The following is a 14,250-nucleotide window of genomic DNA, read 5'->3' as shown; positions in this document are numbered from 1 at the left end:
GTGAAGAACACTCTCCAGGAAGTAGGTGCTTCAATATCCAAGTCTACCATAGAGAGAAGACTTCATGACAGCAAATACAGAGGGTCACCACAAGGTGCAAACCATTAATTTGGCTTAAAAATAGAGAAGGCCAGATTAGACTTTGCAGATAAAAAAAAGCATTTAAAGAAGCAAGCCCAATTCTGGAAAAGCATTCTTTGGACAGATAAAACTAAGATCAACCTGTACCGGAATGATGGGAAGAAGAAAGTGTGGAGACAGCTTGGAACAGCTCATGATCCAAAGCACACCACATCCTCTTTGAAATATGGTGGAGGCAGTGTGATGGCATGGGCATGCACGGCTTCCAACGTCACTGGGTCAATAGTGTTTCTCGATGATGTAATTGAAGACAGAAGCAGATACATGAATTCTGAAGAGAACAGAGCTATATACTTTCTGCTCAGTCAACCAAATACAGTAAGGTTGATTGTCAATCTATTGCAAAGCGCCATCCAATGACCCAAAACATTGTGAAAGCGATCCAGGAGTTTAAAGCAAAGTGGAATATTCTGCAAATCTCAACCCCATAAAGCATGTATTTCACATGTCACATGCTTAAGACAAAGGCAGAAAGACCCACAAACAATCAACAAGTGAAGTCAGCTGCAGCAAAGGCTGGCAAAGCATCACAAAAGGAAGAAACCCAGCGTTTCGAGACGTCCATTGCTTCCAGACTTCAGCAGTCATTGCCTGCAAAGGATTCTCTACAAAGTATTAAAAATTAATATTTTATTTATGGTGAATTTCATTTACCCAATTACTTTTGAGCCCCAGAAATGAGGAGGCCTTGTAGAAAAATGGTTGGAATTCCTAAACACGCTACATGATATTTTTGCTCAACCCCATCAATTGTACCTGAAAGGCTACACTTCAAATACAGGTTTCATTTTAAATAAAAATTAATGGCAAGCAGAGCCCAAATATTTCAGCACCCAACTTTATATTAACACACTTTACAATATAGCCATTATAAAAATCTGGAATGACTTCATATTTCCTGAAATATGAAGTCTACATAAAGGACTCATACCTCAGCAGTCTCTTCATCATCCAAGGCTAAACATTCAGTAAACCCATCAAAGTGTTCTTTGTCCTCATCTACACATGTTGCCACAGTATCTATTGGTGAACCCAAGACATGAAGCTCATGGTCGTACTCTGTACACAGATCATCCTGCAGATGTAAAACATGATCAGTTTTTTTTGTACCACATTGGAGAATAAAGACCTAGTTGGACTTTTGACATGGCACAATCATTAGTTGTTGTTATCCAACACCATAACATCCCCCCCACATAGTAAAGCCAGTCATATGGGGTAGGTGTAAGCATTTCATATTATAAAAATATAAAATTCTTGGGTGGAACCAAGTTTCTAGGCAAATTAAATGGTTAGTTATAAACTGTTGCAATTTCACTCACCTTGCCTCCAAATGTTGGAGATAATTGTACGTCAGCTGCCGCTCCTCGGAGAAGCAGCATAGAATACGGTTTACCTGGATTCTTATTTGTCACACTTTCCTAAAAATCGGTGAAAGGGCAAAAATACCCAGTCAATGACAAATGTAAATATGAAGGAACTACAAAAGTTATCAGTTGAAAAAATGTTAACGGTCTTTACACTAGAACATTTTTATAGGGGTCTCCGAGAAAATACCGTATGTACTTGATTATAAGCCGGGTATGCATTGTCCTCTCATCCCTGTCCTGGTATGCGTGGCTCCCCCGTCCCTATCCTTGTATGCGTGGCTCCCCCGTCCCTATCCTTGTATGCGTGGCTCCCCCGTCCCTATCCTTGTATGCGTGGCTCCCCCGTCCCTATCCTTGTATGCGTGGCTCCCCCGTCCCTATCCTTGTATGCGTGAGCTCCCCCCGTCCCTATCCTTGTATGCGTGGCTCCCCCCGTCCCTATCCTTGTATGCGTGGCTCCCCCCGTCCCTATCCTTGTATGCGTGGCTCCCCCCGTCCCTATCCTTGTATGCGTGGCTCCCCCCGTCCCTATCCTTGTATGCGTGGCTCCCCCCGTCCCTATCCTTGTATGCGTGGCTCCCCCCGTCCCTATCCTTGTATGCGTGGCTCCCTCGTCCCTATCCTTGTATGCGTGGTTCCCCAGTCCCTATCCTTGTATGCGTGGCTCCCCAGTCCCTATCCTTGTATGCGTGGCTCCCCCATCCCTATCCTTGTATGCGTGGCTCCCCCCTCCCGTCCTGGTATGCATGGCTCCTATTACAAAAACACACACATCCTACTCCCCTCCCTGCATCTCTTTGGTTCCGGCTTCCAGCAGCTCTTCCTGTGCCGAGCGATCACGTGGCCTTGCTCATTAAGGTAATAATAATAAATTTTATTTTTATAGCGCCAACATATTCCGCAGCACTTTACATTTCAGAGGGGATTTGTACAGACAATAGACATTACAGCATAGCAATAATCACATACAGTAGATTATAACAAATACCAAGAGGAATGAGGGCCCTGCTCGCAAGCTTACAGTCTATGAGGAAAGAGGTAGACACGAAAGGTGGGTGGTAACAGTTGCCCTGATTGTATGGACCAGCCATAATGTTAAGTGTGTGACAGTACAGACACAGAGGGCTAATGGATGCATACAGCATGTGGGAACATGATGCGGGAAATCTGGTTATGGTAAGACTTTTGGCTGTGCCACACAGGGATAGATTAGGTTAATGTGTTGAGGCGATAGGCCAGTCTGAATAAATGTGTTTTCAGGGCACGCTTAAAATTGTGGGGATTGGGGACTAATCGTATTGACCTGGGAAGTGCATTCCAAAAAATTGGCGCGGCACGTGTAAAGTCTTGGAGACGGGAGTGGGAGGTTCTGACTATTGAGGATACTAACCTCAGGTCATCAGCAGAACGGAGGGCGCGGGTAGGGTGGTATACTGAAACAAGGGAGAAGATGTAGGGTGGTGCTGAGCCATGGAGGGCTTTGTGGGTGAGGGTAATAAGTTTATACTGAATTCTGGAGTGGATGGGTAGCCAGTGTAATGACTGGCACAAGGTAGAGGCATCGGTGTAACGATTGGTGAGGAATATGATCCTGGCTGCAGCATGCAAGACAGATTGGAGAGGGGAGAGTTTGGTAAGAGGGAGACCGATTAGAAGAGAGTTACAATAGTCGAGGTGAGAATGAATAAGAGAAACAGTAAGAGTTTTTGCAGAGTCAAAAGTAAGAAAAGGTCGAATTCTAGAAATGTTTTTGAGGTGCAGATGACAAGAGCGAGCCAGTGATCGAATGTGGGGGGCAAAGGAAAGCTCGGAATCAAGTATGACCCCAAGACAGCGGGCCTGTTGCTGGGGAGTAATAGTGGAGCCACCCACGGAAATAGCAATGTCGGGTATAGGTACATTAGAAGAGGGAGGAAACACCAGGAGTTCAGTTTTTGACAGGTTCGATATAGTGAGGACATGATATTAGACACAGCGTTTAGACAATCGCCGGTGTTTTCTAGAAAGGCTGGCGTGATGTCAGGAGAAGAAGCGTATAATTGGGTGTCATCAGCATAGAGATGGTACTGGAACCCAAATCTACTGATTGTTTGACCAATAGGGGCAGTGTACAAGGAGAAGAGGAGGGGGCCTAGAACCGATCCTTGGGGGACCCCAACAGTAAGGGGAAGGTGAGAGGAGGAGGAAACGGCAAAAGACACAGTAAAGGAGCGGTCAGGGAGATAGGAGGAGAACCAGGAGAGAACGGTGTCCTTGAGGCCAATGGAACGGAGCATAGTGAGGAGGAGCTGTTGATCCACAGTGTCGAATGCTGCCGAGAGATCCAAGAGAATTAGCATGGAGTAATGACCATTTGATTTAGCTGTTAGCAGATCATTAGAGACTTTAGTGAGGGCAGTTTCAGTGGAGTGTAAAGAGCGGAAACCGGATTGGAGAGGGTCGAGAACAGAGTTTTCTGAGAGATAGCGGATAAGACGGGAGTGGACCAGGCGTTCCAGGAGTTTAGAGATGAAGGGAAGATTAGAGACAGGTCTATAGTTAGCGGCACAGTTTTGGTCGAGGGATGGTTTTTTAAGTAGTGGATGTATGATGGCATGCTTAAATGAGGAGGGAAAAATACCAGAAGAGAGAGAGAGGTTAAATATTTTAGTTAGGTGAGGGGTGACAGCAGGGGAAAGGGACTGGAGGAGATGTGACGGAAATGGGTCACTGGTGCAAGTAGTTGGGCGAGAAGATGCAAGGAGCCTGCTTACTACTACTACTTCTGTGACTGGTTCAAAATCAGAGAGTGAGCTAGATGCAGTGGGGGAGGGAGGACAGTGCATGGTATGAGGTGATTGGGAGATAATTTCCTGTCGAATCTGGTCGATTTTTTCTTTGAAGTAATTGGCCAGATCGTCAGCTCTGAGCTCTGTGGTTGGGGCCTGTACTCTTGGATTGAGTAGAGAATGAAAAGTGTCAAAGAGACGTTTCGGGTTATTGGACAGTGAGGTGATGAGGGTGTTGAAATAGGTTTGTTTGGAGAGGTGAAGGGCAGTGTTGTATGTTCTAAGCATAAACTTAAAATGGATGAAATCTTCGTGTAGATTGGATTTTCTCCACAGACGTTCGGCACACCTGGAGCACCGCTGCAGGAAACGTGTTTGCACCGTGTGCCAGGGTTGTCGCCGTCTGCGTTGTGGTGTTCTATTTATAGGGGGTGCAAATTCATCCAGGGCACTTTGAAGTGTTTCATTGTAATGCTTCAATGCAGAATCAGGACATGAGAGGGAGGAGATGGGGCCAATTAAGACTGCAAGTTCTTCATAAGTTTCTGGGTGTTAATGGCCTGTATGTTTCTATAAGTCTGGACAGTGGGGGTGACCTGAGCAGCCTGGCAGTTCTTTATAGAAAATGAAAGAAGATTGTGGTCAGAGAGCGGGAGAGGGGAGTTTGCAAAATCATCCACTGCACAAAGCCGAGAGAAGACCAAGTCGAGGGAATTTCCGTCTTCATGCGTTGGAGAATTAGTAAGCTGCGAAAGGCCAAATGAGGAGGTTAGAGATAAAAGGTGAGTAGCAGATGGTGAGAGGGGAAGAGCAATGGGGATGTTGAAATCTCCCATGATGAGGGTAGGGATGTCACAGGAGAGAAAATGTGGAAGCCAAGTGGCAAAATGATCCAGGAACTGATGGGAGGGGCCGGGAGGACGATACACCACCGCCACTCGCATGGAGAGGGGGGTGTAGAGTCTGACGGCATGGACCTCAAAAGAAGGGAAGACAAGTGAGGGTACTTGAGGGATAACCTGAAAGGTACATTTTGATGATAGGAGCAGACCAACGCCTCCACCTGCTCTATTGTCTGATCTTGGGGTATGAGAGAAGTGTAGCCCCCCGTATGAAAGAGCAGCAGCAGCGGTAGTGTCTGACTGCTGGATCCAGGTTTCAGTAAGTGCCAGGAGGTTAAGAGAATTAGAAAGGAAGAAGTCATGGATGAAGGAGAGTTTGTTACACACTGAGCGAGAATTCCAAAGTGCACAATTAAGAGAGACAGATGGCAGGCAGGGAATATTAATCAGATTAGAGGGGTTTCTAAGTGTAGCAGTTGGGGGGTTTGACTTTCTATAACATGGGGGACCAGGGTTGGGAGCAATGTCTCCTGCAACTAGGAGAAGGAGGGATAGAAAGAGTGAGCAGATGGTTAAGTGATTTGTGAGAGCGTCTCTGATGTTGAATGGTGGGACTGACTGGATCTGTGCAATTTAACAATGTGAAAAGAGCGCGAGTGCTATACATAGGAGAGGAAAGGAGTGAGGGGCCGATATGGATGGAGTGTAGAGAGTTAATGCCAGGGCAGTGGATGTGTGTGAATGCAGCGGCCAGGATTAAAATTACACAAATGCATATGGTATATATTTGTTGTACTCCAAATGTACAGGGAGTAGATGTATATAAATGTCTTACCTGTCTCCTGCCCTGTCTAACTGCCATGTTATAACTGCCAATAGTACTTTGATACATGTACTTCGATTACATGTGCATAAATGCCCCCTGCATAAATGCTCCCCCTAGCTAGGTCTGAATATATAGGAGGTTAAGGCTAAGTTTTTTTTTAAGTAATTAAAAAAAAGTAATAAGTAATAACTAAGTAATGAATATGCACGCCTCTCCACCCCTCTCCACCCCTTTGGGAGTGGAGAGGCGTGCATATTCAGAACCTTAATGAGTGGGGCCATGTGATCGCTTGGCACAGGAAGAGCTGCTGGAAGCCGGAACCAACGAGATGCTACGAGGGCGTGTGCAGGGAGGTGAGTAGGCTGTCTTCTGAAAGCCGATGGCTGCGGGTGTCACTGTGCACGATATAAGAGAAATGAATATTCATTTCTCTTTAGCAGTGGCACAGGCTTTAGCCACAGCCGCCAGCTCCTGCCTCTGTGACCCGCTGCTCTGCCGCTCCCCCTCCCCCGTCTGCTTTCTGGGACAATTGACTCATGTATAAGCCGGGGGGGACGGGGGGACGCGTTTTCAGCACAAAAACTTGGCTTATACAAGAGTACATACGATAGGCACTTTTACTAAGCAACCAACTGTGGAACAGAATAAGGTACAATCTCAGATCCTGCTGAAGTTGTCAAGACTGCACAAGAATGAATAGTGGCACACAAGACAAGGCAAAGCAATCGGCACGGTCTCCCTCTTGCATGGTAGAATCTCTTTATGCAGCCCCTATGGAGTAAAAGACATACAGTACTTACATTTTCCTTGTTACTAGGATAGTTATGACTTCCATATGTTGTCTTAAAACTTGGTGTGCTGCAGAGAAGTCTTGGCTAATTGTGAAGAGAAATAAATGATGGATAAATTCAATGTGAGATCACATACACTAAAGAGAGGAATGTGAATACTACACATTGATTCAGTAAGGGGAAAGCATCATCAGAAAGTTACCTATTGTTTAAAAATCAGGCTTTAGGGAACATGGCCTAGACATGGTACAGAGAGGAGATACAGATCTCTTTTCAGACAGTGTTCCTGGGGGAATTATATGAAACTTACAGCCTCGCACACACAGTCCTGGGAAAGAAAGACAAGAGATGAACCGGAGGTCCTTCACCTCCGTCAGCAAGTCTGATATGCAACGATTATCAGAGGGCTCCTCTTCCTGTGCAGCAACTGGTGCCATTATTGCTTCACCTCAGCATGGAATAAGAAGCAGTCTTAAACCTCATGATGCCAGACAGCTGTAGTCTGCAAGTACTGCACCAACTTCTCTGTTAATGATGGCCTCACAAGAGAACAGCTCCACAAGCATTCGGCATTCTCACTGAAGCAGACACTCAGCCGCGCTTGCTTTTCAGGGGAATAAATCCCCCACAAATTGATAGGAGTTTGATGTGGCAGGGGTGCGGTGCCGGATTTCATGATAAAGTGGTGGACAATGAATCTCTTTAATGCTCCAGAGAAAAGAGCTCAAGTGTTTTATCATATGCATAAACATGTACATTTTCTCTTTCTTCAGGAAACCCACTTTAGAGGAGACTATATACCGCAATTTAATAACAGATATTATTCGTCTTGGCACCACAGTACAAATTTTGTTCTGAAGTCTATGGGGGAAAGAGTATAGGTAGACACAAATCACTGCCGCATACTATTACAGAAACACTCTGACACAGAGGAGAGGTGTTTGTTAAGATCTCTACTCCAAAATTTTGAGGTCGGCAAAACTTCTATCTCCTTAATTGTGACCAAATTAAGACATGCCATCAATATTTGTCTTGGATCCTTCTTTAGACTCGTCGCTAGACAGGAGTCACCAATCTAAATCACAAACAAAAGCTTTGCTAAATATGCTGTCTCTCTCCAACTGGTCGATGTATGGAGGATACCACATCCAGACGTAAAGGATTATAGGTATTATTCTCCTTTAGACAATATATATAGCTGCATACACTTTCTTTATTTACCATCACTTGCTTACATCTCAGAAAGGAACTGCTATATGGCCTGATCATGCTCCTGTCCATTGTAATCTGACTATAGGCAACTCCCAACAAGGCTTCAGATGTTGGAAGCTAAATGATGATACATGGATTTTTGTGAGAACTCACCGTAAAATCCTTTCTCCGAGACGCTCATTGGGGGACACAGGTACTGTGAGTGTATGCTACTGCCACCTGGAGGCTGACACAAAGTGAACAAAAAAAGGTTAGCTCCTCCTCCGCCGCATACACCCTCGCCCCGATTGCGGGCGGAAACCAGTTTAGTGCAACAACAGTAGGAGAACATAAAATAAGTCAGCCTTAATGCAGGTAACAATATGTCTGGAAAAAAAAAAAAAAAAAGGACCACCCTCACATTAACAAAAAATGCATATTAATTAAATAAACAAGAGCCAACTGGCTAATAGGGTGGGTGCTGTGCCCCCCAATGAGCATCTCGGAGAAAAGGATTTTACGGTGAGTTCTCACAAAAATCCATGTTTCTCCTTCGTCTCATTGGGGGACACAGGTAATGTGGGATGTCCTAAAGCAGTCCCTGGGTGGGAGATTGACTCACCGATCCAAGCAACATGCACCTCCTGCTTAAAAGGTGTGTCACCGCTGCTTGGAGTATCCTTCTACCCAGGCTCACAACCGCCGAGGTCTGTGCATGGATATTATAATGTTTGGCCAATGTGTGCAGGCTGGACCAGGTTGCTGCCTTGCATATCTGCTCCGCCGAAGCCTGGTGCCGAAGCGCCCAATGCCCGAGTCGAGTGCGCCCTGATCCCTGCTGGAATTGGCATGCCTCCAATGCAGTACGCCTCCTGAATCGTTAGACGGATCCATCTGGCTATGGTCGCTTTTGAGGCTGCGAGTCCCTTCCTGCGCCCTTCGGGGTTACGAAAAACCCGAAACCGTGCCTGAGGTTGGCGAAATGGTGGTTTGACCCTCTGCTGTGGGAGAAAACTGCTTTTCCCTCCTGTAGCATCTGCAATGAGCTGGTCTAATTTCTCCCCAAATAGACAACCACCTTGAAACGGAAGGGAAGTGAGCGACTTCTTGGAAATCGAATCGGCCCGTCACATCCTCAACCAAAGGGCCCTCCTAATGGCGATTGCATTTGCAGCTGCCAGTGCTGCACAATTGGCCGCATCCAGGGAAGCGTTGATCAAGTAGTCACCGGCCATGGCAATCTGACTCGCAATTTCCGACACCTCCGTCGGTAGATCCCTATCCTACAGAACCTTATTCAATGATTCTGACCATGACATCATGGACTTGGCTACCCATGTTGCTGCGAACGAGGGAGAAAGAGCTGACCCTGATGCATCATATACAGAGCGGGCCAAGTACTCTATGAGCCGATCCGTGGGGTCTTTAATGGAAGAACCACTAGGCACAGATAAGGTTTTCGAGGCCAAGCGTGAGACTGGCGGGTCCACCACTGGGGATTCCGCCCATTTCATACAGAGCTCCGGTGCAAACGGATACCTTGCTTCCAGCGTTTTCTGGCCCGAGAAACGCTTGTCCGGTCGTTCCCTATGACGCTGCACTATGTCCTCCACCTCTGGGTGAGTGCAAAATACCCTATGCGGATGTTTCGCCCGCTTAAAGGCCACCTTATGGCCTGAAGCCATGGAGACGTCATCCTCGACTCCTAAAGTCTGATTGACAGCTTTGATGAGACTGTCGACCGTTTCCCGACACCCTGAAGTATCTAGGTCCAAGGGTTGATCTGCATCATCATCTGAACCCTGCTCGTCCTCTGAAAATGGTGACGGAGAACGAGACGCCGCACTCACGGATGCCGAAGCACCGGATGGGGCCGGGGATACTGTGTGGGTTCTTTTCTTATGCGCCTGCTTGGCATGAGAGAAGCCCCTGCAGGCCGGAGGCTCTTGTGAGGTGGACGACCCCTCCCAGACAGGCGAGCCGCCGTCTCTGCCCCTATCTGGTGCTTGAAGGGTCTCGATCGCTCTTGTCAAAGAAGCCATAGACCGTGATAATGATAAGGGCCCATTCCAGGGGATCTGAATCCCTGGACTCTGACGCGGGGGGGCTCCTGGGCGCGCTCGGAGTCACAGGCGTCACATAATTTTTTGGTCTGTGCTCGTGGAAACATACTTCCACTTGAGATGCATGCAGCATAAAGGGATGTGTGCGTCTTCCCTTTTTCGGCCATATTACTGCCAGGCTAGACACTCACGAATACCGCTTATACGATGGGAGCTGAGGGGGAAGGAAGAGGAGGAGCAGCACCCCCAACTGCATGTAACGTGGCCTCCATGGTCGGGTTCACACTTACCCCGATCCTGTGTCCCCCCGCTCCGCTGTGGGCTCCTGCCTCCTGCTTCCTCAACTCCAATAAGTAGGCCACCATGTCTTCTCCCAGTCGCGGCCTACCCAGGAGTGAAGCCAGGAGCTCAATTTGTTCGGCTTCCTCCCTAGTCACGGGTGGCGGGAGTCGGAAATCACGTCACACCGGAACTTCCTCCACGCGGCCTAGCTATCGGCCGGAGTCGCCCCGGGCTAAATTTTTTACACGCCCGCAGAGGGAGGGGGCGCGCAGGAGTACCCTCGGGCGCCCCACATCCTATGGGCGCCGAAGTTGCGCTAGAACCCGGCGTCCACGCCAGGGTTTGGGCGGGGGGAAAAACAGGACCGGGGCTGCATCCTCTTCTCCCCCTTGCCTGGAGCCTCCGAAGCCGCAGAGCCCTCCCCAGCCCTCATACCTGACAAGAGAGGACATGATGATTTCAGGTAGCAGGAATGGGGTAACTTCTGGACAGTGCAGGCACCCTAGCTCCATCTAACCCCTTCAGGGGGTGAGGAGAGGGACCGTCCGCCGCCTTGCTGCACCGCCGTCCTAGCGTTGGTGGAGCAGTGAGGGCCGCACAGACTAATCTTGTGCCTCTGTACAGCCCCATGGTTTCAATACCTAGGGGTGGGACCAGGGCTAAGTCCAGCATTATGTCCCACGTCACGGGAGAGGATACGTGGAGGGATACTCGCACGTGCTCGCCCGTTGATGGTTTGGGGAAATCGAACCCTTTCAATAGGATCCATTGCCCCTGTCTGTCTTCATAAAATAACAAACAGAAGTCTGGGGAAAAAGACCCAGATATGTCCCCTGATGCGGGAAAGGATACGCGGAGGCGATACTCAACGCGTGCTCGCCCGTTGATGGTTTGGGGAGATCAGACCCTTTCAATAGGGTCCGTCTCCCTGGTCTTATCATCATAGTAGAGAAACAAACAAAAAATAATAATCTGGAGACACTAAGCAAAAAACTGGTTTCTGCCCGCAATCGGGGCGAGGGTGCATGCGGCGGCGGCGCTAACTTTTTTGTTCACTTAGTGTCAGCCTCCAGGTGGCAGTAGCATACACCCACAGTACCTGTGTCCCCCAATGAGACGAAGGAGAAAATAATCATCCTTATTTTTATATAGCGCTAACATTCTGGAGCGCTTTACAGTTTGCACACATTATCATCGCTGTCCTCGATGGGGTTCACAATCTAAATTCCCTATCAGTATGTCTTTGGAATGATAATCTGCCTAAAAACTCACTCTGTCTCAGACCTTCAAGAAATATTCATGAGCATGATGAAACCTTATGAAAACAATAGGAAGCACTCAAAACGCGTTCTCAGAGGATAGAGGAACATGGATCCAAGCAAACAGAGAGAGCAGCTAAAGTCTATAGCAGTGGCGGTGAACCTATGGCACACGAGCCAGAGGGGGCACACAACCCTCCCCATGGGCATGCGCCATCTCGTCAGGAATAGAAGACGGCGGGGGGAGGAAAAGCGGGTCACAGGAGGCAGGGGCCAGCTGATGTAGCTGTAACTGCGGCCGCTGTTACATCTAGTTCAACCCATAACCTATCCTAACTTGCCCTAACATGTTGATCCAGAGGAAGGCAAAAAACAAAAAATACTCATGTGGCAAACAGTAGCTTCACATTGGGGAAAAAAATTCCTTCCCGACTCCACATACGGAAATCAGACTAGCTCCCTGGATCAACGCAATATGAAGGAAACTAGTGTATATACCCTGTAATATTATACTTTTCAAGAAAAACATCCAAGTCCCTTCTTAAATTTTAGTAGGGAATCACTCATTACAACATCATATGGCAGAGAGTTCCATAGTCTCACTGCTCTTACAGTAAAGAATCCGCGTCTGTGAGTATGCTTAAACGTTCTTTCCTCCAGACGTAGAGGATGCCCTCTTGTCCCTGTCACAGGTTTTAGTTTAAAAAGATCATTAGAAAGGTCTTTGTACTGTCCCCGCATATATTTATACATTGTATTAAGATCCCCCCTAAGGCCTCTTTCACACTTCAGTTTTTTACAATCAGTCGCAATCCGCCAGGTTTTGAAAAAAAACGGATCCTCAATTTTCTTTTGAGGATCCGTTTTTTTTCCCCATTGACTTCCATTAATGGCGGATTGTGACGGATTGCAGTCCGTTGCATCCGTTTTTTTTGAGGATCCGCCAAAAGTCGCTGTCCGTCACCATCCTCAAAGATTTCAAAACGGAGCTTGCAACGTTTTTTCCTCTGGCGGATCCTCCAGACACTAATTTAACCCGAAATTCTTTCTGGGTGCCGGACAAAAAAAAAATTCATTCTCTCTCTCTCTTTTTCCAGGCTGCGATTCCTTTAAAATTCTTCATTTGTCGGATCCGTCAAAAAAACGGACAGGTGGCATCCGTTGTCATCAGTACTAAAACGGATCCGCCATCCGTCCTTTTGGCGGATTTTGACTGATGCAAAAAACTGAAGTGTGAAAGAGGCCTAAGCCTTCGATTTTCCAAACTAAATAACCACAAGTGTAATAACCTGTCTTAGTATTGCAGACCCCTAGTTCCCTAATAACCTTGGTCGCTCTTCCCTGCACCCGCTCCAGTTCAGCTATGTCTTTCTTATACACCGGAGACCAGAACTGTAGACAGTATTCTAAGTGTGGTCGCACTATGGACTTATATAGAGGTAAAATTATGTTCTCCTCATGAGCATCTATGCCTCTTTTAATGCATCCCATTATTTTAATTGCCTTTGCAGCAGCTGCCTGACACTGGCCACTAAATGTGAGTTTGTCGTCCACCCATACACCCAGGTCTTTTTCAGTGACAGTTTTGCCCAGTGTTTTACAATTAAGCACATAATACATCTTGTTCGTTCTACCCAAGTGCATGACCTTATATTTATCCCCATTAAAGCTCATTTGCCATTTATCAGCCCAAGCTTCTAATTTACATAAATCCTCCTGTAATATAAAATTGTCCTCCTCTGCATTGATTATCCTGCAGAGTTTAGTGTCATCTGCAAATATTGAAATTTTACTCTCTATGCTCCCTACAAGGTCATTAATATGTTAAAAAGAAGCGGGCCCAATACTGACCCCTGTGGTACCCCACTGCTAACCGTGGCCCAGTCAAAGTGTGCTCCATTAATAACCACCCTTTGTTTCTTATCCCTGAGCCAGCTCTTAACCCACTTACACATTTTCCCCTATCCCCATTGTTCTCATTTTATGTATCAACCTTTTGTGTGTCACCATATCAAAAGCTTTTGAAAAGTCCATGTACAACACGTCCACTGCATTCCCTTGGTCCAGTCCGGAACTTACCTCTTCATAAAAGCTTATCAGATTAGTCTGACAGGAACGGTCCCTTGTAAACCCATGTTGATATTGGGTCATGAGGTTATTCTTCTTCAGATACTCCAGTATAGTATCTCTTAGAAAACCCTCCAGGATTTTACCCACAGTTGAGGTTAAACTTACTGGCCTATAATTTCCAAGTTCAGCTTTTGTCCCCTTTTTGAATATTGGCACCACATTTGCTATACGCCAGTCCTGTGGTACAGACCCTGTTTTATGGAATCTTTAAAGATTAAAAATAATGGTCTATGATTGTGCTTAATTCCTGCAGTACTCGGGGGTGTATCCCATCCGGGCCCGGGGATTTGTCAATTTTAGCGATTTTTAGACGCTGCAGTACTTCCTGCTGGGTTAAGCAGGTGACATTTAATGGTAACATAGTAACAAAGTTTTGAAGGCTGAAGGAAGACCTTATGTCCATCTAGTTCAGCCTATTTTTAGTGCAGCTGTTCTGCATTGTTGATCCTGGGGAAGGCAAAAAACCCACAGAGTAGAAGCCAATTTTCCCCATAGGGAAAAAAATTCCTTCCCCTAAGCTGGGTCAACCATCTACCTATAATATTCTGTTATTCGTAACCTTCTATGTTGTGTGTTCATTTTCCCCT

At 46.7% G+C, this 14,250-nt stretch overlaps 1 protein-coding gene across 2 annotated transcripts in view; it reads right to left on the bottom strand.

Moving 5' to 3' along the window:
• The window catches only part of CDC25C (cell division cycle 25C), a 122,825-nt gene that overhangs the window by 34,146 nt on the left and 74,429 nt on the right, over positions 1-14,250 (bottom strand). For both annotated transcript variants that reach the window (XM_073556908.1, XM_073556907.1), the window contains exons 7-9: positions 6,748-6,822; positions 1,464-1,562; positions 1,073-1,216 (exon numbers count right to left, since the gene is read on the bottom strand). In XM_073556908.1, coding sequence (XP_073413009.1) covers positions 1,073-1,216; positions 1,464-1,562; positions 6,748-6,822 — 318 coding nt within the window. The remainder of the gene's footprint in view (positions 1-1,072; positions 1,217-1,463; positions 1,563-6,747; positions 6,823-14,250) is intronic.

Source organism: Dendrobates tinctorius, unplaced genomic scaffold, assembly GCF_039654945.1.
Source record: "Dendrobates tinctorius isolate UK_male_01 unplaced genomic scaffold, ASM3965494v1 ptg000241l, whole genome shotgun sequence".
NCBI lineage: Eukaryota > Metazoa > Chordata > Amphibia > Anura > Dendrobatidae > Dendrobates > Dendrobates tinctorius.
The sequence above is the reverse complement of the archived record's forward strand: the minus strand, read 5'-3'. Positions and strand labels throughout refer to the sequence as shown.